Source organism: Chlamydotis macqueenii, chromosome 5 (assembly GCF_036417535.1).
Source record: "Chlamydotis macqueenii isolate bChlMac1 chromosome 5, bChlMac1.mat, whole genome shotgun sequence".
Taxonomy (NCBI): domain Eukaryota; kingdom Metazoa; phylum Chordata; class Aves; order Otidiformes; family Otididae; genus Chlamydotis; species Chlamydotis macqueenii.
The window spans coordinates 59,939,598-59,963,148 of NC_141560.1; the positions used below are offsets into that span (position 1 = coordinate 59,939,598).

At 36.5% G+C, this 23,551-nt stretch overlaps 1 protein-coding gene and 1 non-coding gene across 4 annotated transcripts in view; both read left to right on the forward strand.

The window, feature by feature from the left end:
* The window catches only part of IPO7 (importin 7), a 38,640-nt gene extending 15,304 nt beyond the window's left edge, over positions 1 to 23,336 (forward strand). For all 3 annotated transcript variants that reach the window (XM_086747990.1, XM_086747992.1, XM_086747991.1), the window contains 17 exons: positions 2,455 to 2,589; positions 3,177 to 3,276; positions 5,968 to 6,044; positions 6,401 to 6,517; positions 7,261 to 7,350; positions 9,040 to 9,205; positions 9,952 to 10,112; positions 10,999 to 11,127; positions 12,688 to 12,754; positions 12,833 to 12,958; positions 13,250 to 13,347; positions 14,792 to 14,887; positions 15,915 to 16,135; positions 16,241 to 16,446; positions 17,601 to 17,807; positions 18,152 to 18,268; positions 20,395 to 23,336. In XM_086747990.1, the coding sequence (XP_086604116.1) occupies positions 2,455 to 2,589; positions 3,177 to 3,276; positions 5,968 to 6,044; positions 6,401 to 6,517; positions 7,261 to 7,350; positions 9,040 to 9,205; positions 9,952 to 10,112; positions 10,999 to 11,127; positions 12,688 to 12,754; positions 12,833 to 12,958; positions 13,250 to 13,347; positions 14,792 to 14,887; positions 15,915 to 16,135; positions 16,241 to 16,446; positions 17,601 to 17,807; positions 18,152 to 18,268; positions 20,395 to 20,492 (2,211 nt within the window). In that variant the 3' untranslated portion in view covers positions 20,493 to 23,336. The remainder of the gene's footprint in view (positions 1 to 2,454; positions 2,590 to 3,176; positions 3,277 to 5,967; positions 6,045 to 6,400; positions 6,518 to 7,260; positions 7,351 to 9,039; positions 9,206 to 9,951; positions 10,113 to 10,998; positions 11,128 to 12,687; positions 12,755 to 12,832; positions 12,959 to 13,249; positions 13,348 to 14,791; positions 14,888 to 15,914; positions 16,136 to 16,240; positions 16,447 to 17,600; positions 17,808 to 18,151; positions 18,269 to 20,394) is intronic.
* Positions 7,532 to 7,713, forward strand: LOC147600602 (small nucleolar RNA SNORA23). Its single transcript, XR_015258849.1, has one exon. It is a non-coding gene; the product is annotated as a small nucleolar RNA SNORA23 (small nucleolar RNA).
* Positions 23,337 to 23,551: the final 215 nt, after the last annotated feature.

Below are 23,551 nucleotides of genomic sequence, written 5' to 3' on the forward strand. Positions count from 1 at the left end.
ACAAGTTGCTTTGCAATTCCAAAATAAAACGAAGTTCTGACAAAAGACTGTATGAGCAAAAGAAGACAAATTTAAACAATTCAAAAAAATACTTAATTTTTTTTTTTTTTTCGCATTTTCTTTGAATAAAATTTGATCCTTACTGTTATTTGATCTAGCAAACACCAAGAATTCAAGTCTTTAAAGAAAATTGCTAAAAAGCAACACTTTAAAATGCTTCTTGTTTCTTGCTATACAATAATGTAACTTTTATTTAGAAATACAGATTATTTTTAAGGTGCTGTCCTCTGTTTCTATGCAGAAGATAAAACTTGTATGTGTGTATGCTCAAGAAATTGAAACCTTCAGATAAATGTTATGGAAAATTTTTGAACACTATGTATTTCTTTACAAAAATTGGAAATGTGTGAAATACTGAAGAATACAAGTTGTGATAATATTCTTGACTGAGTTCTCTTTACTCTCCAAAGTGTACGCACCCTTTTGCTAAAGGAACAATACATGGTATTTACAGGTTGTTCAAGTATAAACTTGAAACCTACTGCTAATATTATTCTCATAATTACTTCTCATTGATTATTCTTTTTATTTACTCTATCTTTTTGTCAGGTTCCAACCCGAAAAAAAAATCCAGTCCATTCAATATTAGTTCTAGCTTAACTTTCTTAAGCTTGGCCAAAACAGGCTGAGCTGCCTAGCTGGAATACCTTGATTCTTAACCTTTGTGTTAGCAGCTGTTTTGTTCAAGACAGTTCTCATTTTGAAAGACCTGAAGAGTCAGAAATAAGCCCTGGTCAAACACTACTGCCTGGTTGTTCCTTGGTACACTTGCAGAATTTTCTTTATTTGCCCTGGAGCCTCCATCCCACATTCTGCTTTTCCTCACTGCAGTTCTTAAACCTTTTCTTAATCTTCTTAAATTCTTTCCTTATTACATCTGAATCATGAATCTGTTTAGATTTTTTAAAAGAGGGGACCAAAACACTTGTCCTAAGTAGCATGTCTGCAAGTACCACTTGTTAGGCCTCGGCTTTGTCCTCATTTTCAAAGACTATTCCCCATCTCTTCATTGACTATGGAGAAATTTAGACTTTGATGTGTGCTGTCCCATTAAATTGGAGAATCTCTGAGGGGGAAAACAAACAAACAAACAAAACCCCTTTTGCCTAAAATAAAGAACTCCTAATTTATATTTTTTTTAATCTTTCCTGAGCTGCCACCATGGTGTGACTTAGGGCATGGAGTCTGTTTCAAATCCATGCATTATAAAAATTCAGGATATGATGTTAATACAGTGATGGTAATTTCTTTGCTTGTGTTGACATTCATAAAGGGAGCCAGTCTTCAGAATGTGATGTACTTTGTGTAAAACCACAATAAATCCCAGTCTCCATTAGTTTCCTAATTACTTCTGTAAAGACTGTATTTAAGACATACCATCAAGGAAGTAAAATATGTTGCAGTTGTTTACATGTTTAAACAATTTTGTTACCAGTTTGTTAGACTCTTTAATTATTAACATTCTTAATTGTTCTAACTTCAAGAAGCACGTTAGTCTTACCATGTACTCATCTTTTACTGATGTTGGAATTGCATCTGTCACTTAAGGTATTGTTTTTTTAATACATTCTCTGTAAACTCAAGTGCCAGACATCTCCTTTGGGAGAAATGCTTCAGTGCTTGTGCAGTAAATGTTATCAATGTAATTACTTTTCAAAATAATGAATCTAATTTTCCCAAAATGTTTTCTGGGTGGTATTAGAGATTGATAGATATCTTTTCAGTTCCTTCAGTTTGGGATTTTTTTTAAACATTGTTGTTTTATGTGAAGAATTAAATTAAACTCTGGAAATTGGATTTGTCATTTTTTGCCAGTTGGTGCTGCTGCTCCTAAAGGTGCAGTGTTGCCGCTGACCTGATTGGGCTACAAGGAAACCCCCTTGCATTACCAATACCAAGCTTTCCAGTGAGCTGGAATTTAAGTACTAATAATGGTCCCATGTCCATTTCATGTCCTTATTTGTGGAGAACCATGAGATTTAACAAATGTAAATCCCTGTGAATAGTTCTGAATGCCACCTCAGGAGAAGAATTGAGGCCAGAAAGTAAAGGGGAGAGAGGCTAGTTCATCATTCTTTATACTCATACAGCATCATTGCTGTAAGGCTGCACATAGGCAGGTATCAGTAGACTGCCTGTATGTAGAGTATTTTACCAATCCAGTGTTTAGGTATGAATTTCCATCCTCAAAGAGTGGCAAGGTGCAATAATAAACCTCAGAGGGAAAGGTGCCCTGGGCTATGTTAGTGGTGAATTAGCATCAATAGTTTGTCTTATTAAAGGATTGTATTTTTAAAAGATGTGCAGCATTGTTAATTGTGAGAGAAGGTAGAGTTCTTCAGGTTAAAATGGTCTGTGCTCATTAAAGCTATTGATGAAATCTGATTTTTCTAGGTGTTGCTGAAGGTGTTGTATCAATACAAGGAAAAGCAGTACATGGCTCCTAGAGTTCTGCAGCAAACACTGAATTACATCAATCAAGGAGTGTCACATGCAGTCACCTGGAAGAATCTGAAACCTCATATTCAAGTAAACCATTTTCTGGGTTTAATACTTAAATGACTCAGTGGTATATCTGTCAGTCTGTTGTATGGTGTTTCTAGCCTTGCTAGAATTCAAGTTTTGAGGACCTCTGTTATAAATTGCTCAAAAAAAGAGTTTAAGCCTGTTTGGTGAATGTTACGTTGATACATGAGCAAAGTTAGCCAATTGCTTTGGTTTAACCTTTGCTGTCAGTCCTTTGTGCTTTAATATATTAATATATTTATAATTTAATTTATAATTTAATTTATATTTAATATATTAAGCATTACAGTGTAACACAGCAACACAACAAATTTGGAGCTTGTTAACTACTGAATTTATGGCATTAGATAATCTCCACATACCATTATCAAAAGCAAATCTAATAGCTTGTGCTGTATTGTAGCTCTATCTTAAGTTAAAAGATTCCTTTTTTGTAAGGTAGCACATAAAATCCACTACATCCACATAGTTTTAAATTGCTACCATTTTGTATGAGAAGTGACAGGATGGACAAAATCTATGAAATACAGGACAGAATACAGAGATTTATTAAGTAGTGCTAGCCTATTTTCAATTTTTTTTAATTGCAGGGAATTATCCAGGATGTTATTTTTCCATTGATGTGCTACACGGATGCTGATGAAGAGCTTTGGCAAGAAGATCCATATGAATATATTCGCATGAAATTTGGTGAGAATTTGAAATCTGCTTATGTTAAAAAATGGCTTCACACAAAGATGGAATTTTAGTAGTTTTCTGTGAAAATACAGATGGCTTTAAACTTGAAAAGAAAAAAAAAGGAGATAAATAGTTTAGATTATCCAAATAATGTAACTTCATATAGTTATCTTCTGGTTATACTGGTGGAGATGACAAATAATGTATGACAGTCAACAATGACACAGATGTTTCTGTACTTCAAAAAGCAGCGAATTTTGACGTTTACAAAATTTTTGTTGGATAAGAACAGTCCAGGTCTTGCTAACAATAGTTACATACATTCAATGTTAAAAGTTTATGCTTTAAAACAGCTAATATTTCAGGCTCTGGAGTTTTTATGATCTTAAGGAATTTCACACATGGCACAGTTCAGAACAGATTTACTGTAATGGCAAGTGAAACATTATGAAGTAAGCCTAGCATTGCAGACTTGTCTAATTTCACCTCCTGTGGCTTACTACTTTGTTGTTGAGGTTTGGTATAAGCCATAGAACCATAGAATAGTTTGGGTTGGAAGGGCCCGTTAAGGATCATCCAGTCCAAACTCCTGCAAGGAGCAGGGAGATCTTTGACTAGATCAGGTTGCTCAGAGCCCCATCCAACCTGGCCTTGAATGTTTCCAGGGATGGGACATCCACCACCTATCTGGGAAACCTGTTCCAGTGTTCCACCATCCCCATTGAAAAAAAAAAATTCCTAATGTCTAATCTGAATCTACCTCTCTATTTTATAAGCATAGAATCATAGAATGGTTAGAGTTGGAAGGGACCTTCAAAGGTCATCTAGTCCAACCCTCCTGCAAGTAGCAGGGATACTCCCGACTAGATCAGGTTGCTCAGAGCCTCATCCAACATTTCCAGGGATGGGGCTTCCACCACCTCTCTGGGCAACCTGTTCCAGTGCTCTACAACTCGCATTGTAAAAAATTTTTTTCCTAATATCCAATCTAAGTCTACCTCCCTACTATTACCTCTTGTCCTTTCACAACAGGCCCAGCTGAAGAGTTTCTCCCTGTCTTTCTTATGAGCCCACTTTAGGTACTGGAAGGCTGCTGTAAGGTCTCCCCAGAGCCTCCTCTTCTCCAGGCTGAACAGCCCCAAGTCTCTCAGCCTGTCCTCCAGCCCTCTCATCATGTTCATGGCCCTCCTCTGGGCTCACTCCAACATCCTCCTTATGTTGGGGCCTCCAGAGCTGGACACAGTACTCCAGGTGGGGTCCCACAGGAGCGGAGCAGAGGGGAAGAATCACCTCCCTCAGCCTGCTGGCCACGCTTCTCTTGATGCAGCCCAGGATGTGGTTAGCTTTCTGGGCTGCAAGCATGCACTGCCGGCTCATGTTGAGCTTCTCATCCACCAGCACTCCCAAGTCCTTCTCCTCAGGGCTGCTCTCAATCCATTCCCCGCCCAGCCTGTATTTGTGCCTGGGATTGCCATGACCCAGGTGCAGGACCTTGTACTTGGCCTGCTTGAACTTCATGAGGTTGGCACGGGCCCACCTCTCCAGCCTGTCAAGGTCCCTCTGGATGCCATCTCTTCCTTCCAGCGTGTCGACAGCACCACACAGCTTGGTGTTGTCAGTGAACTTGCTGAGGGTGCACTCTATCCCACTGTCCATGTCGCTGACAAAAATGTTAAACAGGGCCGGTCCCAATATGGACCCCTGAGGAACACCACTCGTGACCAGTCTCCACATGGACATTGAGCCGTTGACCACCACTCTCTGAGTGCAGCCATCCAGCCAACTCCTTATCCACTGAGTAGTCCGTCCATCAAACCCATGTCTCTCCAGTTTAGAGAGAAGGATGTTGTGTGGGACAGTGTCAAATGCCTTGCACATGTCCAAGTAGATGATGTCCGTTGCTCGTCACTTGTCCACTGATGCTGTAACCCTGTCATAGAAGGCCACCAAATTGGTCAGGCACAACCTGCCCTTGGTGAAGCCATGTTGGCTGTCACCAGTCACCTCCCTGCTTTCCATGTGCGTTAGCATGATTTCGAGGAGAATGCTCCATGACCTTGCCAGGCACAGAGGTGAGGCTGACCAGCCTGTAGTTGCCCAGGTCTTACTTGTTTCCCTTTCCAATAATGGGGGTTATGTTGTCCTTTCAGTTCAGTGAAGAAAGAAAGAAGACTTCCTGAACAAATTCTTCCTTCCACTAGGGCTTTTATGTGGCTAGAACGAGGAATCTTGATAGGTTTGGGAGCTTCTTGTCCCTCGGGTCCAAGGCAGACCTGTAAACAATACAGGTATTGTACAAGGTTCTGATAATCCTCTTCTGCAGAGAAATAAGAAACGAAGCATTTTTAACTCAATCAGTTATATGTGTTTGTCTATATAGCAAAAATATATATGTCAAAAATTGACTGCTGTGTCTGCTTCTACTGTTGCAAAAGATATCTTAAAAATAAGGGAAACAATTTCAAATTAGACATGTAGAGACAGTGATAATGAAAAAGGTGAAACGCAGGTATCGGAAATCTCAAACCATGTATTACTGTTATTTGGTCTTGGAATATCTGTAGTAAGAAAGCATGATTAACCACCTCGGAAAAAAAAAAGGAAAATTGTTACTCTTTGTTTTGTATTAAATCCTTAGACTACATTAGGATTGTGAACTAGTAAAGGACCAAAATTTATATCTGTTATATGATTACTTAATAGATGTATTTGAAGACTTCATTTCTCCGACAACTGCTGCTCAGACATTATTGTTTACATCATGTAGTAAAAGGAAAGAGGTAAGCTATTCATGAATTTTATTTAAATACGTTAGCTAGATTTAGCTTATAGTCTCTATTTGCTGAAAAATACTAATAAAAGTTTTACTTTTCTGCTGTCTTTTGTATCATAGCACACTAAAATTTATAATTTATCTTAAATTTATTTTGGATTGGTCTATTTGTGATTTTTGTATTTGTCAATTCACCTAGGACCTACCTATCAAGAATGTTATGTGTTTATAACAAAGACATAAATCATTATCCAAATTCCAGACTTGGAGCAGATTATTAGAGATTTAAGCATTTCAGAGCATTGAGAATGTTACTTGAGGCAACTGATTGAAATACTTGAACTAACCTTACATGTAATCTAGGTCTTGCAGAAGACAATGGGCTTTTGTTATCAGATCCTTACGGAGCCAAATGCAGACCCTCGTAAGAAAGATGGTGCTTTACATATGATTGGCTCTTTGGCTGAAATTCTGCTAAAAGTAAGCGTAACAAATGTGGTTCTTCTGGTTCTTTTTTTACCTCCTTTCCTTTCTTTCACATACGGTGTGTTAGAAGAAATTAGAATAGCTCTTTCATTGTAGAAGTTTTGGAATCACTGACAATTTTTTTTAAAGCTCTTGAACTTAATTGTTTTGGTTGTCAGCTTAATTACACAAGTTTTCTTAGGTCATCTTCAAATTCAGATTATTGTTTTAAGTTTCTGCTTCTTGTAAGAATTTTACACCACTTCTTGTGCTACACACCTACATTCCTTTTTTTTTTGTGGAAGGAAGGAAAAAAATCCACCCAGAGGCTGTTGATTTAATGAGATCTTTTCTCTGTGTAGAGGAGAGGAAATAAAGTGAAATTAGCAACCTTGCTCAATTAGAATGATAGCAAAGAAGACTTGTATTTAGACCACAGCTCTGAGAAGTTTCCCTGACCACTTTTGCGTTTGATACCTGAGTAATGTACCCGAGCAAAAGATGTCTCTAGGAGTCAAAAACTGACAGAGAAAAAAGTGTTGCTATTTTGACGGAAAACTTTAAAAGTACATGTAAGATTTAAGTTTAATTATGCATATGGGATTTCTTTGTTGCTTAATGGACTTTAATAAAGGGGGAAGTTAAGTGTGAGGGTTTTGTTATGCTGTTCCCACTTTTATATGTGACATTTTTTATGGGATTATAAATACATTTTTATATAGTTTTGAACGGATATATTTCTATTCATATTCTGACAGAAGAAGATATATAAAGATCAGATGGAATATATGCTGCAGAATCATGTGTTCCCTCTATTCAGCAGTGAGCTGGGTTACATGAGAGCACGGGTAAGGAAGTAGAAGATGTACTGTTAACATACACTGTCTTGGGAATACTCATTAGATTTTTCCTTCGAACAAATGCACTTTTTTTCTGCACATTTTCTGTAATAAATTGTATGCTTATTTCTGAGATTAGCATTAGTCTTTATGTGCCTAGATAATTACTGTGTAGTTTTCAACAATGGCTGCAGAATCGTGTGCATAGTTTTCCATCTATGTCTGGTGGTACAGCCTGTCTGTGTTTTGCATTTAGACTGTACTGCTCACACAAAACCTGTGGCCAAAGATGAACCTGAGATCATAGTACTGGTCTAGCGATGTCTGAAAGACAAGCCTCCTGCTGGCCAGCCTCCACACTCTCAAACACCTTGTTGTCATTTAGTGCTGCTTAGGATCAAGCTACACAGTCGCTCACTCACTCCCCTCACCCTCCAAGGGAACGGAGGAGAGATAATACAACAAAAAAGGCTCAAGGTTTGAGATAAGGACAGGGAGAAATCCTTAAACTTACCATTACGGGCAAAACAGACTTGACTTGGGGAGAACTATTTATTTATTAAAAAGACCACCAAAGCAGGACAGTGACAGAAAGAACAAAAACAACTCCCCCTCACACACACAGAACTCTTGTCTTCGCAGGCTTAACTTCATTTGAATTATCTCTATCTCTTTCCCCATCCTCACAAGCGGCACAGGAGGATAATAGAGAATCGGGGTTGTGGTCAGTTCATCACATGTCACCTTACAGTGGTCCTTCCTCCTCTAGGGAAGAACTCGCATTCCTCCCCTGCTCCAGCATGAGATCTCCCCCACAGGCTGCAGTCCTTCATGAACTGCTCCAGCATGTGTTGTTTCTCCATGGGGTGCAGTCCTTCAGGAACGTACTGCCCTAGTGTGGGCCCTCCATGGGCCACAGCCTCCTTTGGGCATCCACCTGCTCCAGCATGGGGTCCTCCATGGGCTGCAGGTGGATATCTGCTCCCTTGTGGACCTCCATGGGCTGCAGGGGGACAGCCTGCCTCACCATGGGCTGCACCACAGGCTGCAAGGAAATCTCTGCCAGGAGCAACATTACTCCTCCCCCTCCTTCACTGACCTTGGTGTCTGCAGCTGTTCCTCTCACAATAAAATAGTCACAATCAGGCTTAGGCATATACCTCTCATGTTCTCTTCACATCTCCTCTCTTCACTTCTCTCAGCTGTGCCAGGCCAAGTAGGGCCCAGAGAGCTGCTTGGCAGGAAGCCAGAGGGTGAGGTCTGTAAGGCCCACAAGGCTCACACCTCCCCCCCTCTCTCTGCCTCCACCTCTGCTTCTTCACTTTTTATTTATTTATTTTATTTCCTCCATCTTGACTACATTATCACAGAGGTATTATCACTGAATATTCCATCACCAATGGGCTTGGCCCTGGCCAGCAGCAGTTCTGCCCTAGACCTGGCTGAGTCCACTGGACAAAGGGGAAACTTCTAGCAGCTTCTTGCAGAAGCTGCCACCATACTCCCCTCTACTAAACCTAACCAACACGTACCTTCATCTGTTATGTTTTACAATATCTTTATTCAACAGTAGTTTTACTTGATATTTAATAATTTGTGTATGTTATGTGTATATCAGTAGTCGAAAAACCTGTTTCTAGGCTTTGTACCTCTGAATTTGTTCAATGTTGTTTGTTTGTTTGTTTGGTTTTTTTTCAGGCTTGTTGGGTTCTTCATTATTTTTGTGAAGTCAAATTTAAGAGTGACCAGAATCTCCAGACAGCCTTAGAACTCACAAGACGGTGTCTGATAGATGATAGGGAAATGCCTGTGAAAGTGGAAGCTGCAATAGCACTTCAGGTTCTGATCAGTAATCAAGAGAAAGGTAGCCTTCTTTTCTTAAAGCTACAGCAAGCTTTAATGGAATAGGCATTAATATTGAGATGTTCAGGGAGACTTGTTCTCTTCTTTCCTGACTTTAATTTACTTCTTGCAGTTGTAATTTTTAATCACTTACTGTAACTTTCCAAATGGAAAATCTTACATTTTTTTTTAATAAATAACATTATCACAATTTCATGGTACAATGAATCTAGTTTTATAGCACCTAATCATTGAATCAGAAATACAGTAGCAAAATAAGCATATCTATCTCAGCATACATTCGTTCATGTTCAGATTGAGTTTTTTGTTTGGTTTTTTTGTTTGTTTGGGTTTTTTGTTTGTTTTTTTTTAAAAAAAGTTGTCTTTATCCTGGCAGGCTTTACATTGCTTAGTATTCCTGAAGGCACAAAGCAAACATAAATTCTATATCAAATATTTTGGCTAATTTGACAAAAATGAGCATGTACCCATTCCTGTTCAACTAAAATTTGCATTGATAAGTAATCTTGCATTCTATAAAGACTGTAGAACTCTTGTTTTCATACCTCAGTTGTGCTCCTCTTGGTATACATTTTTATTAAAAAAATTATTCTGAATGTTAGTGGTGTTATAATGATTTATACTATCCATGGTTTTGGCATGTTAATACTGAAGTACTAAATATTTGTAAAGTATATATTGACTTTATTATGCTGATACTGTAGTTTTGTAATAATGTCAGTTCAAGTATTTCCACTTGTGTTACAGCTAAAGAATATATTACTCCATTCATTAGACCTGTAATGCAAGCTTTACTTCATATTATAAGAGAGACTGAAAATGATGATCTTACAAATGTGATTCAGAAGATGATTTGTGAATATAGTGAAGAAGTTACTCCAATTGCAGTAGAAATGACACAGCATTTGGTAAGATTTTCTGGTGACTTAGGAAGATGTTTAATATAGGAAAGATTGATATTTAAAATGAAGATAGTTGTTCATCAATCAATAGCCATTGTTACTTCAGTCTGCATAAGTGCATTGATCCAAGTAATTTTCTTCTACATTTAGAGTGATTTCTCAAAAGTGACTGCATAACTTGAACTAAATGGAAATTTCTAAGAATGATTGTAGAAATGTTTGAGAAATCTTTATACATATTTTCTCTGAATAGTGTTAATAATGAATTCTGGTAGCACATTTTAGATAGTGTTTACAATGTGACTTAGGTTTTCTGTTTTAAAATGGGAAATTAAAGAGCAAATTTTTAATAAAAAATTTGTTGTGAAAATAATGTTATGTTGTATGTAATGTGAAAATAAAATTGAATCTGCAGGAGAAATTCTGAGCTTGAATTGCTGTACCTAGCCAGTTGTACTAATAGCTTCAAAAACACAGGTTAGCTCAGTGCTTTCCTATTAAAGGCTCTTGCCTTGGAGTTAAAATTAAATTGTTTGCATGTCCTCTCTGGGAATGCCTGCAAAGTAGTCCAGTTCAGCTACCAATTAAACCTTGTGTCAGAAAAACTTACTCGTAGAAAATGTATTCTTTTGCATGGGAAGTAATGCCATTTATATATTTTTATTCATGAATGGGTAATGGATGACAACTCAAACAGCTTAACATTCAAATGTTATCAGTCTTGAAAATAAACTTTGGAATGGAGCAGTCATCTTTTAATACTCATACACATTTTCTTAGCAGAAGTCCTCCTTAAATTGTGTAGGACACCAGACCTGCAGAATTGTTCTTCATATCCAAGCATGTCCTCATTAAATCACATATTTATGGATTGTTTTGCTGTTGCGTGCAGGCAATGACGTTTAACCAGGTGATCCAGACTGGACCAGATGAAGAGGGCAGTGATGACAAAGCAGTGACAGCAATGGGAATCTTGAATACTATTGATACACTTCTCAGTGTAGTTGAAGATCACAAGGAAGTAAGTAAAAATTACTTTAAAGCTAATATGGATTGTCTAAGATACTGAAAGTATTTTGTAGTTCTAGTGTTCCTAACATTGTTATCTGAAAAACTGTCACTTCAGCTAAAAATATCTTAAAACAGAAAACAGTTAAGTACTTGTCATGCAACAAAGTTGTAAAAGAGTGGGTCACATTTCTAACATGGTACATGTAGTAATAGAACATAAATGTTGCCACAGTATTTCCCATAAGAATTCAGGTTCTTGTTCAAATAGGTGGAAACAACTTGTCTCTAAACAGATGGAACTCTGTCAGCTCAGCTGGAAAAATCTATCTGATTTGATGAGGTCTGCCCTTCAGAGAAAATAAAATAAAACTTTAGTTAGCTTTGAACATTGACTCTACTGACTTAGTTTGCTCTCTGCAGCAGAATCAATGTCTGTAAATACAGCTGTTGTGGCAATGCTAAATGATAGTTTTGTTTACCTGCCTAATCTGCACTGTAGAATTCTCCAGTGTGATAAAAACTTTTGTTACTTAGTTTTGTTTTACTGAATGGACTAACTTCTGTGCAGAGCATAGCCTGTTCAAAAGATGTCATTGCTGATTAAAAGCCTTCTTGACAAAGTCAGCTACTGTTTTTTGATAAATGCATCATAGTTTTTTGGTGACTAAACAGTTCAATAATAAATTGTACTCTGAGGGCTCTGAAGACTTTACTTATGAAGCAGCATAATAGGAATTCTGAATGCCCCAAGGTCGGAATCCAGTGCTGCCATGCAATAAACCAAGGAGGAGTTCAGCTCATTTACTGGTTGCTAGAGCTGCTCAGCAGGTTTTTCATGTCCTGAGGAACTCAATTGTAAAACATTGATCAGTAAACATTTATATTTAGAGACACATCATACAGGATGACCAGTGTTCCAAGAGATAAGGCATTTAGCTGGTTAGTTTCAAATCCTGTTCTGCATAGCTAAGACCAGAAACACAACCCTTACCTTGCATAGGGACAATAAGTCCCTATGCAAGGGACTAAACAGGTTAATGGTTGTTTTGTTAGCTGTTCTATGGACTAATAAATACTAATTGTGAAGTGTGTCTAAATCTGTAGAACAGCATTTAGACTTATTGTCTATGTACCATATGAACATCCTAAACTAGGTTTGGGAGATGAGTTTGGGATTTGTTTAGTTTTGTTTTTTGAAGCTTCCCTTTTTCGGAACAGCAAATACTTTTTGCAACTTCCATTGCTTACCTCTTTGATACTTACTGTGTTTTAATGGGACTGAACTGTTGCATAGGGTTACTGTCAGGCTTTTGTTTTTAAAGGATGCCCTATAATGACATTTTTCCAGTATTCAAAGAGTACTCTGAAAACACCTTGTCTTAAAAGCTATCTTACAAATCCTTAGCTAAGAGTGCTGTTATACATTTAGTGATCTGAAATGTGAGAAATTTTGAATTGTTTTTAGAAAACTAGATTGTCTAAATAGAAACCGCTTTGAGTGATTTTGTTGAAAATGTGTTTAATTTCAACTCCAAAGTATTGAAAACAATCGTAAATCTCCTTTGTTCAGATTACCCAGCAGCTGGAAGGGATCTGTTTGCAAGTGATTGGAACAGTTCTGCAGCAGCATGTATTAGGTATCTGTACTTTTGTTGGCTTATTTTTTTAAGTGTATGGGATTGGCATTAAGTTTACCTAGATTCTATTTGTTTTAGAGTTCTATGAGGAGATCTTTTCTTTGGCTCATAGTCTGACCTGTCAGCAAGTTTCTGCACAAATGTGGCAGCTTCTTCCTCTTGTTTTTGAAGTCTTTCAGCAGGACGGCTTTGATTATTTTACTGGTAAGTAACACAAATCAGAAAGCCAGATGGTTTCATATATATGATTTCAACCATACAATTAATTGCACCTTGATTGAAATATTAGGAGAACACTAAAGTGAGGTTACGCATGAAGTATTTTATTCTGCTGTTGCTGCAATTGGACTTGTTTTGCTAAGGCATCTACGATGATGCACGCTTATCATGACAGACATTAAGCAAGAACTGTATAGATTTCAACCTGATTTTAACAGTTCATCTGATAAAACATGCAAACAATATCTAACTGTGATCATTCTTCTTTTAATACAGACATGATGCCTCTCTTGCATAATTATGTTACTGTTGATACAGATACACTTCTGTCAGACACAAAATACCTTGAAATGATCTACAGTATGTGCAAGAAGGTAAGTAGATTCCTTTGTGATAACAAAACTTGTCATCTCTGAAGTAATACACTGTTAAACTGGGTACTTTTTTCCACAACAGTAGATTGTGAATCTGAAGAGTTTTGACATCTGCTCTTAAAGCATTATGCTATTTAACATACTTTGTCATTCCACAAATTAGGAAATTATTGCGGAGAAATTTAAAGAGGTTGCATCAAATTTTATGTATATGCATTTGCTAAAAGGGAAAAATAAATCAAACACAAAAAAGAGATTAAACAACCCATGTTTTTATGCATATGTGTTTTGTGTAATACACTTTGTGCATGCAAAATATGCATATATGCGTATTGCAAAGGTAGAGTTTTTTGTTTTTTTTTTTTTTGTTGGTTTTTTTTTTTAAATCTGAGACTTGTAGCCTCACTATGGCTAGGATACCATATACTGTATATATGCTAAAAATCTATTAGCTGAAGCGAAAAGGGATGGAAAGTAAAGGGATAGGAAGTTATTTTCCCAAGTTCATGCTAAGTCAGTGATGAAAGCTGAGAGTAGAATGCAGTTGTTCTGGCTCAGTTCAGTCACTTCTGAGCAGTGTTTTCTGTATTTAACTTAGCTTCTCACCTCCTGTGTATTATATGTAGCTGTCAACTGGGCTTTCTTTGTCCAATCAATATGTAGACTATAAAGCTTTCCAGAAAGTTAGTCCTATGTAAGGAAATTAATACTGCTATATAAGATGGTGTTAGTATTTTATAATCTCTAATCGTAATCTGTGAGGATTTCAGTTTTCCACTTCTGCATGTCATGTGTTGTGTCTAAGAGAACTATGGTGAACTTTCAGCTTCCCTGCCCACTATGTTTCCTAAGTAATTATTTTGAAGATGTTTAGATATTATAGTGAATAACTCTTGCCAGCCTGTATTTGAAAACAAGTTGCAACCAGGCTGATAAGGCTGATTATAAAATGTTAGTGTATTTACATATATAAAAAAGAAAATTAGCCTGTTGTAACCTCTTAGTGATTAGTGTTTTATTAGGTGAGCATAGTAATCTTTAACACAGACGTTTTAGGTATTGCATGTTCTCCCACTGGATATCCCAACTTTGTAAATATAATTTTTACAAATTTCAGTACATCAATGTGCAAGAAAAATTTAGTTTGTATATGGAAATAAACTTTTGCAAAATGGCAGCTGATGCTATCATTACTGTCGTAAGCTCTGCATCCATAGAGTTTTTGAATATTTGTACATGTGGATTAGTTTTACCTGCATTCAACAATGTTTCAGTCTCTAGTTGTATTACTGAGTCATTGCTGTAGATTTGGCTGTTTTACTGACGGGTGTTTATGCTAGCATTGTAATAGAGTGGGCAAATTTATATTAACTTTTCAAAGCAAAGCGGTATATAGAAAGTACTTCTTGAAGGCATATCATCAACAGTAATTGTTATTTTTCAGGTCCTTACAGGAGTTGCTGGAGAAGATGCAGAATGTCATGCAGCAAAGCTGTTAGAAGTAATTATTCTTCAGTGTAAAGGGCGTGGCATTGATCAGGTTGGTAACAACTTTGGTTGCTATAACTAATATTTAAAAAAGATTTTATTGTCAAATATGAATTGATTATGTATTAACATGAGTTCCATTCCAAGAAGTTTGTATACTGTAACTAATAACCCTGTCTTCTACTTCAGTCTCACACGTCCTATGGTTCAGTTAACAGCACTGCAGAGATAGCTGTTGCACACTTTGTCTCCAGAATTTGGGACATTGCAAAACTCTAATGTAAAGTGTTTTCCTGAATCTGGAAGAGTACTGTTTTAGGAGCATCTTGGTTCTAAAAGTCAATTAATTATATTCTAAGTTCACTCTAGTGAATACTTAATGAAAATTATTCAGTCTGTCAAGTTAATATCCTTGAAATAAATAAGAATGAAAATTAAGTTCCTAGAATCCAAATTAATGTTATGGAGGAATCAGGACTATTGGGCAGATGAGGAAGTTGGAATTTGAGACATGAATTTGCGTGTTACTGCTGTGTACAGTAGTACATGACAAGCACTGTATAATAGCTATTAAAACTTTTTTTGCATGCTTTTTAACACTTGTGGATATGATCCCTATAAACTGTACTTTTTAATTTATTTGAAAGCAAATCTTTTATAGCAAATTCTATTTTTCAGCGTGGCATCTCTGAAGAGACCATTCTTTTGAACAGCTATTTTCTTGGAATGTTAATCTCTCTTGACTTTGTGGATATTAAAAAAGACTAAGTTGATTTTTCTGGACTTCTAGTGTACACATTTCCTCTTATTTTTCATTTTTAAAACACGGTATTACAGAACCAGGAATTACATTTTCTGTGCATGATGTCACAAAATCCATGTTCAGAGTAGATTAAATCTTTAAACCTTTTCATTTCATATTTGTATGTGACTTCTGCTGGCAATTAAAATTTATTCCATAAATATCTCTGTATTTATGCACCAGGCTGGTTTTGTGCCATTTCTCAACCTTAGTGTGAAATACACCACTGGAAAATTTCTTTTTGGTCACTAAATTTGTAATGGTTCTCACTTTTCAGTGCATACCCTTATTTGTGGAAGCTGCGTTGGAGAGATTGACCAGAGAAGTGAAAACAAGTGAACTGCGAACAATGTGCCTCCAGGTTGCCATATCTGCTTTGTATTACAATCCTCATTTACTATTAAATACATTGGAAAATCTTCGTTTTCCCAATAATGTAGAGCCTGTCACTAATCACTTCATAACACAGTGGCTTAATGATGTGGACTGTTTCTTGGGGTAAGTGTTTCTAATTTTGAAGATTATTCTCTGTGATACACCTCTATATTACCTGCTTGCAAATCATAACAAAATTTGTAACTGTTTTACTCTTTCATTTCGTAGACTTCATGATAGAAAGATGTGTGTGCTTGGCTTATGTGCTCTTATTGATCTGGAGCAAATACCACAAGTTTTAAATCAAGTTGCTGGCCAGATCCTTCCAGCTTTTATCCTTTTATTTAATGGATTGAAAAGAGCATATGCCTGTCATGCAGAGCATGAAAATGACAGTGATGATGATGATGAAGCTGAAGATGATGAGGAAACAGGTATGGAAACTGAAATACTGTTGTTAATTTGTGGTTTTCATTTTCTCTGATGGAGATGCTGACTTCCTTTGTGGAATTCTTCAGAGTTCCCCAGTTCCAAAAATCAAAAGTTGCAGTAGAACAGTGGGCATCTTTTAATAATTTTCAAGTATAACTGACTTACTTTCCAGTCCCTCTTAAAAACTAACTTCCTAGGCAGAGTCTCTTCAAAATCATATCAAACTAGTTTTTGTGTATGGATGCTGTCATTACCAAAAGGAGTTATTACTGAAGCATGTCTCCCATTTGAGTGAGGGGCAAGCATCAGTAGAAGCTGTTACCAGGAATTTTTCTAATACACTGTACATTACAAACTGTCCCATGAGCTGTTGCTGTTTTAGCTGTGTATTGAAAATAGCAGTTCTTGTGATTTTTTTTTTTTTCTGTGACTGACTTGATCAGCCTTTATAGACTTTCTTCTTCATACACCCATTTCACAAACTTTCACACGTTCTGTCATTGTCTTCATGTGAAGTCCAAAATTACCTACAACTTCCCTATACTTCTTTCTTCTGCCTTTCCCTATACTCCGCTTAAGCGTTTAGTTCTTGTTCCCTGTTTTTATCTTTCTGTCATCAGCCTGGTGTCTTTGTGAGTGATAGTTCGGAACAGTTTTCCACACTCAGAGGTTAGTTTTCATTTATCTGCTTAAAGCCCAGTTTCTTTACCTCTGCTGTTGAATTCTGGACTCTCCAGACTATTGTCATAATGCATAATTCATACTATTACATTTTGTATTTCTCAAGCATTCTTTTCAACAGCCCTTTTGAAAGTGCCTTTAAAAGTGTTTTCATCAGATTATTTCAAACTTTCTTTGGAGCACAAATACTGTTTTGCTTGAAGTGCTGTTCCATACTATCTGTATATACATTTTTCTATATACATTTTTGGGACAATAAAATTTTCCTTTTGCACTTACACAGTTGGTGTAATAGAGGCAAGAGTATCTAGGAAGAAAACTAGCAGAGGAGTTAAATGAGATTCCCCCTTTCTAGTCTGCACTGTATTGGTATCAGTTCTGTTCCCTCTTTTGCATAATCAGACACCTTCCTAAAGAGTTGTTCTTACTGTTCTTGAGATAAACTTTTTTTTTTTGTGTTTGATACTTAACTCAGAGGAGTTGGGGAGTGATGAAGATGACATTGATGAAGATGGTCAAGAATATTTAGAAATTCTAGCAAAACAGGCAGGTGAAGATGGAGATGATGAGGACTGGGAGGAAGATGATGCTGAAGAGACTGCTTTGGAAGGCTATTCCACAATTATTGATGATGAAGACAACCCTATTGATGAATATCAGATATTTAAAACAATTTTTCAGAGTAAGTAACTTTTTTTTTCTGGCCAAGAAGTTACATTTAAACTTAATTTTAATGTATACCATTGTAAACTAGAACCTGTTGAAAGCTTTCAAACAGGGTTTCCAATATGCACTTTGAACAAGTTCGTTCTTTAGAAAGGGGAAGCCATCATTAAACTTTCAGAGCAGGGGGAGATGTTTGGATTAACTTATGGTGGGAGGTTGTATTAGTGTTTTTAAATATCTTGAATTATGTAACTCTAACAGAATGTTATTCTGATTAAGATGATAGTGAGTTATAAGCTTTTAGTTACAGAACATTTTAATGAACACTTCCCTTTTGCTTATGTTTACTTTCTCTTGCAGCAATTCAAAATCGTAACCCTGTGTGGTACCAAGCTTTAACCCAGGGTCTTAATGAAGAACAAAGAAAACAATTGCAGGACATAGCAACTCTAGCAGATCAGAGGCGAGCAGCACATGGTATTTTCCCCCTTTTATACAATTAATTGCTTCTTTTGCTGTTTGAATGCTGTTTATGTGCTCAAGAAGCATAATACAGAAAATGTCTATAATTCAAGCTTGATAATGACTTCATCAAAGTAGGGTTGGTTTAACACTCCAGAGATTTTAGTAGTCTCTTAGGATTGTCAGGTCACAATGCCTCAGTGCACAAATTGTATGGCATACCACAGGTGTAAGGCATGACAGAAATGTCTTAATGAAGTGGCCAAGTAAATAAAAGTGTATTTGTCATAATTGCTTGGATTTGAAAACAATTTATTTGATTACTTGAAGGTGGGTGAACTCTAGGTATGGTAACAAACACATTAAGTGGCTAATAAATTATTTCCTTGTGTGATATAGTCCAGCTGGGATATATTGATTCTATGGGTGGGAAAATACGAAATTATGGAAGTAGTATCCATCTGTAAAGCTACATCATTGAGGCTATTAAATTATTCAGATTGTTATTCTTCAGTACAGAAATATACAGATCTTCTGTTTTCTCTTTTTTTTTTTTTTCCAAGTTTTCACAGGTATTTGAGAGTAAGCCAATATAGATCACTCCCTAAAGTCGAGGCTGAATTTTGAGTGATCAGTCCAGTCTCATATTCTGCATCTTACTGAGCAATTACTACAAGATGTTTCAAAATAGAAGTTCAGAAATTTTTCAATAAAAAGACTGGTAGTAAGAACGCATATTTTATAAGTAGTTTTTGTCAGAAAACAGCCTAAATTACCTCACAAAGCTTATAAGTGTTCAGAATTATTCACTTTTAATGGTTATAAAATACAGTTCCACTGTGACCATCAACCACTAGACGTCATACTGTTGAGATTATATACTACTTGTGCGTTTTGTGAAAAAGAATGGTCATGGATTTTTCAGATGCTTATTCACAGAGCAAGTTAGGTTCAGACTGTGAAGTTTAACTTAAGCAACTAGACCCTTACAGGAAATTCTTGTGTTGTATCAGACCATACTGATACTCCATTTAGGCTATCTACCACACACAGGGACATCCTGATAGAATGATTTGGAATATAATTATCTCTCGTTAATGTAGCTAAGAAGAGTTTTCATAAGCTAAGAGATTTGTCTTCTGTGCACTGTGGAGCCGCGAGGGGACAAAGCAATGCTCCCCAGGTCATCTCCTCTCTTTCATCAGCCATGGCAACATTTTTGAGGGAGAGAGAGAGAGAGAAACTGTTTTGAAGTAGGAGAAAGCTCTTCAGCTGGAAATAGGAAATTGCTGAGTGTTTTTAGCCTGAGCTGGTAATAATATATACCTTTTTCTGCATTATCTAGATTGTAGTAAAGGTAGATAGGAATACATATTTCTATCTGTGCTTTACCAACCTAATTTTCAGTTGTCCATGTATTAGAGCTTGTAAAAAACAGTAATCTTCAAAGGATGGAATATGCAGCTAGTAAAACCAGACAGCTTAACTGTCACTTAGTGATGGATATGTGGACCTCAGATGCCTAAAGATCTTAAGGTTTGCTGAAAATGAAAAGTGATAAACTTGGTAGTTTTCTCTCAGAATGTAATATATACATGGTCTAGTAACGTAAACTCCAAATAATCTGCTTGGGTATGGGGGAGAAATGTGTGTATTCTAAAAAGTCTGTTTCTGGGCTTCAGTGGCTATTCTTGCCTATATTGTTCAACTGAGATTGGAACACTGAAAATGTAGCTAATATGTGTGTACTCCTTTTTTATACGTGTGGTCTGCTATTCATTTGACTGAAAAACTCTATTAATGCTAATCAGAAAGAACTGGGCCCATGTTAGGAAGTTCAGAAGTCCAGCATTCCTTAAGGTCTTGTTTCTGAAATGTGAAAATTACAGATGTGTGGGCTTTTAAAAATAAAAATTCATTTACGTATAGCTGTAACAATATTGAGGAAATTAAATAAATAAATGAATAATCAAACCATTCTTTGTTTGGGGCCTGGCACATTTCCACTTTGTGGGTGCTGATTACTTTCTTGGGTAAGCCCAGGTTAAACCCGTATCTCAGAGACTCAAAATGGTCAGTCACAAAATCTTAGTCTCCCCCCTACACACGCCCTAAAATATCTTCCTTCTGTTTTGTTTTAGAATCCAAAATGATTGAAAAGCATGGAGGATACAAATTCAATGCTCCGGTTGTGCCCACTTCATTTAATTTTGGAGGCCCTGCCCCAGGAATGAATTGAATTATCACTTTTCCTGCTACTGTGTGATTGTAGTGAAGAGCTTGTGTTCCTCCCAATAGTGGTTCCAGAACTGGTTCATGTTATCTACCACTCACTCTAATTGATAAATAGATTGGATGAAAGCCCCAGAAGTGGGACCTGATCATGAAACCTAATACTGGAAAAGCAAACCAGAGGTTTTTTTGAAGATAGGAAGAATGTGAATCTAAAGCTTCAAATGACACACTTTGGGAATCGGAAATCGGGAGGGGATGTCATGAAGGCAGCTTTTCTTTTTCTGAGGAAAAAAAAACTAGGCATGGGCTGCAGGACAACTTAAAATGTCTCATTTACAGTACAAGCTAGAAGGCAGACTTCAGTTTTACACCTGTGGCAGTATAAGTATTTGCCCGATTTATTTCCCTTTTCTCCCTATTGGGTGTCTATTCTTTTAATGTAAATAAGAGAAAGTAATCAGATAGCCTTACTTAATCTTCATAATTTCCATTTATCATGATTGTTCATATGTAGAATATTGGACACTTAATGTAGCACTACATAACTGATAAATCTGTAAATGAATTAGCACTTTCATATTGAAACAAACCTGCTAGCCTGTGTACAAAAATAGCAAAATGTTTGCTGTTTATAAAAAATAAACATAAAAATTAAGGGATGTATTAGGGAAAATAATTTCAAGTTATTAATTTAAAATGATCTAGCAGTTTTGTACCTGATGACTTTGTGGTGCAGTCACCTCTGCAGTTGTGACTTGAATTCGGTTATGTAAAAGGAGTTAATATTTCATTGCTGCTAAAAAAAAATAGCAACACCCTCCATGTCCTTTGTTTTTCTTAAAGATCTCACTGTACAAGGTGAAATTTGGATACAAGTGTGTACTGTAAGCAGTGAAGAAAAAGTTACTTTCTCTAAAGCAGGTAAATAAGATGTGAAGTTCTGCTTTTAAGAGTCGATTGAAATGTGTGGATATGAAACATCTATATATGCAATCTATTAAAAACACAATCATTTAATTTGGCTAATCTCGGCTATGATCTATGAATGCAATTTCCCACTCCTAATTTTGCAAAATATTCTTTATCTAGCACATGGTAGTGCAGGTGCACTACTCTTGCATTTCATTCCCTCTCTTTTTGCACTCCCAGCATTAGTGTGTGCTGTATTTGACACTGTATTTGAAGTTTTGCCAACCTTTCTTTTTTGAAGCCACTATTTTCTTCCTTCAAAGTTGCTACAGTAAATAGTACTTTAGCTAGAGAGGCAAAATACAGTTCCCTCTGGGACCACTATCAAAACCACTGTATGAAGAAGCCATCAGGGAGATGCTGTGAATGGGTTGGCTTACATGCCCCCTTTTTCTTTTTGAAAAGCAAAATTCCATAGGTTTTTGATCTTGCCTTGAGATCATTGGTGTAAGGTCTTTTAAATCAAATGTTTGTTGGGGTTTTTTTTGGCTGTTTTTATATAAAAATGTCACCTGCTGTTACGATTGATATTAAACAAGCTACCTTAATTTAATGTAAGCCTCCAAAATTTATACAGATTAGAAATAAACTGGGTTTATATCTGTAAAAATGAAATGCACATATATATATTATGATATTCAAAATGCAGTCTTCAGAAAATTGGTTTGTGTGGTGTGGTTTTTTGCATCAGCAGAGTAGCAGGAATTCATGGTTTGGGATTTCCTTGACAAGCTGACTAGCACCACGCTCTGCCTTCCATTTGTTGCACAACCACTAGCACTTCTCTTGGCAAGTGTTACGGGTTTTTCTAGTCCATCCTCTCTGGTCTGCCTTTCTTGAGCAAACCCTGTGCAGAGTGCTAATGTGAGAGACTGAGCCAGGACTGTACTGCCATGTTGCCCTAGCCAAATACCAAAGGGATACTTTAAAAGCAAACTGTGGACTTAAAAGGATGGATATTGCACCTAATGTAAAAAAAAAAGCCGAAAAAATTAAGCCTTGAATGAGAGTATCCATTATAGTAGTGGTTCAAGAACCACGGTAGTACTTCTGAATCTTTAGCTGACTGGCCAAGTACATATAGCAGAACTGGTTTTTTTTTTGTAGATATGTAGCTCATGAGCACGTACAAGTGTACTCTGGCCTCAAGATAATCTCTAGACAAGGTTTTATTTTTGTAGAAAAAGGTGACAGACATAATTACAGCATGCCTTTTCCTGTGCATTCCTTGATCTTGAAAAATGCCCAGTTTGACAGAAATAATTTCTATACATTTGCTTGTTGGATATCTGCTTATCTTGTTATGTATCCCCAAAAATGTAAGAGAACCTTTTAGGAGAGAGGAGGCACTTTTGCCTCATGGCAGAAGATACAACAGAGCACCAGTGAGAAGGCTCTATATTCAAAGCAGATGAAAAAAATGAGGGTAAAATCACCAATTTAGTGCCATTGTCATTTCTGGAACAGTTATATATTTTTCAAGTCACAAGTCAAGAGAAGAATTCTATCTTGGTGTGAGGAATACAGTCTTACTTAAAGGGTGCTTTTTTGTGTTGCTAGACTGGTTAGCAAGGAGCATCTTTTTTAAGAATGGATCTAGAACTTTGCTTTCCTTTGCTCCAAGAAATGTATTTATATAAATTGCAAAACAATTTTGCATTGTTGTTGGTGGTGAATAGTGCATTTTGTGATGCAATATATCAATTTCAGTGATACATTTATGTCAAATTTAAAATTGGTCTTCCTCCTAGAACTTGTACTTATCCATTCTATTTTCAAGGATAATGCAGTTCTAAAGGAAGAGCTGGGAAATGTAAAGCCTGTTTTTTCTATTATGGAAGATCTCCTTGGATTAATAAATATCTAAAGCAAATCCTTATCTTCACTTACTTCAGTGTGGTGTTTTGAATGTAGCTGTATCCTTACAGTGCTTGGGAGTCCTGTTCTAGTTACACAGCTCTAAGGTTTGTATTTTCCCTCTTTAAACTACTTTGTCAAGCAAATGTTAGGCACATAGTTCTCTTAACTGTGTTAAATATAAAAGGCTTGTGTCATACACAATTTTTTAAAATGTTGACACATTGGGTAAATTTA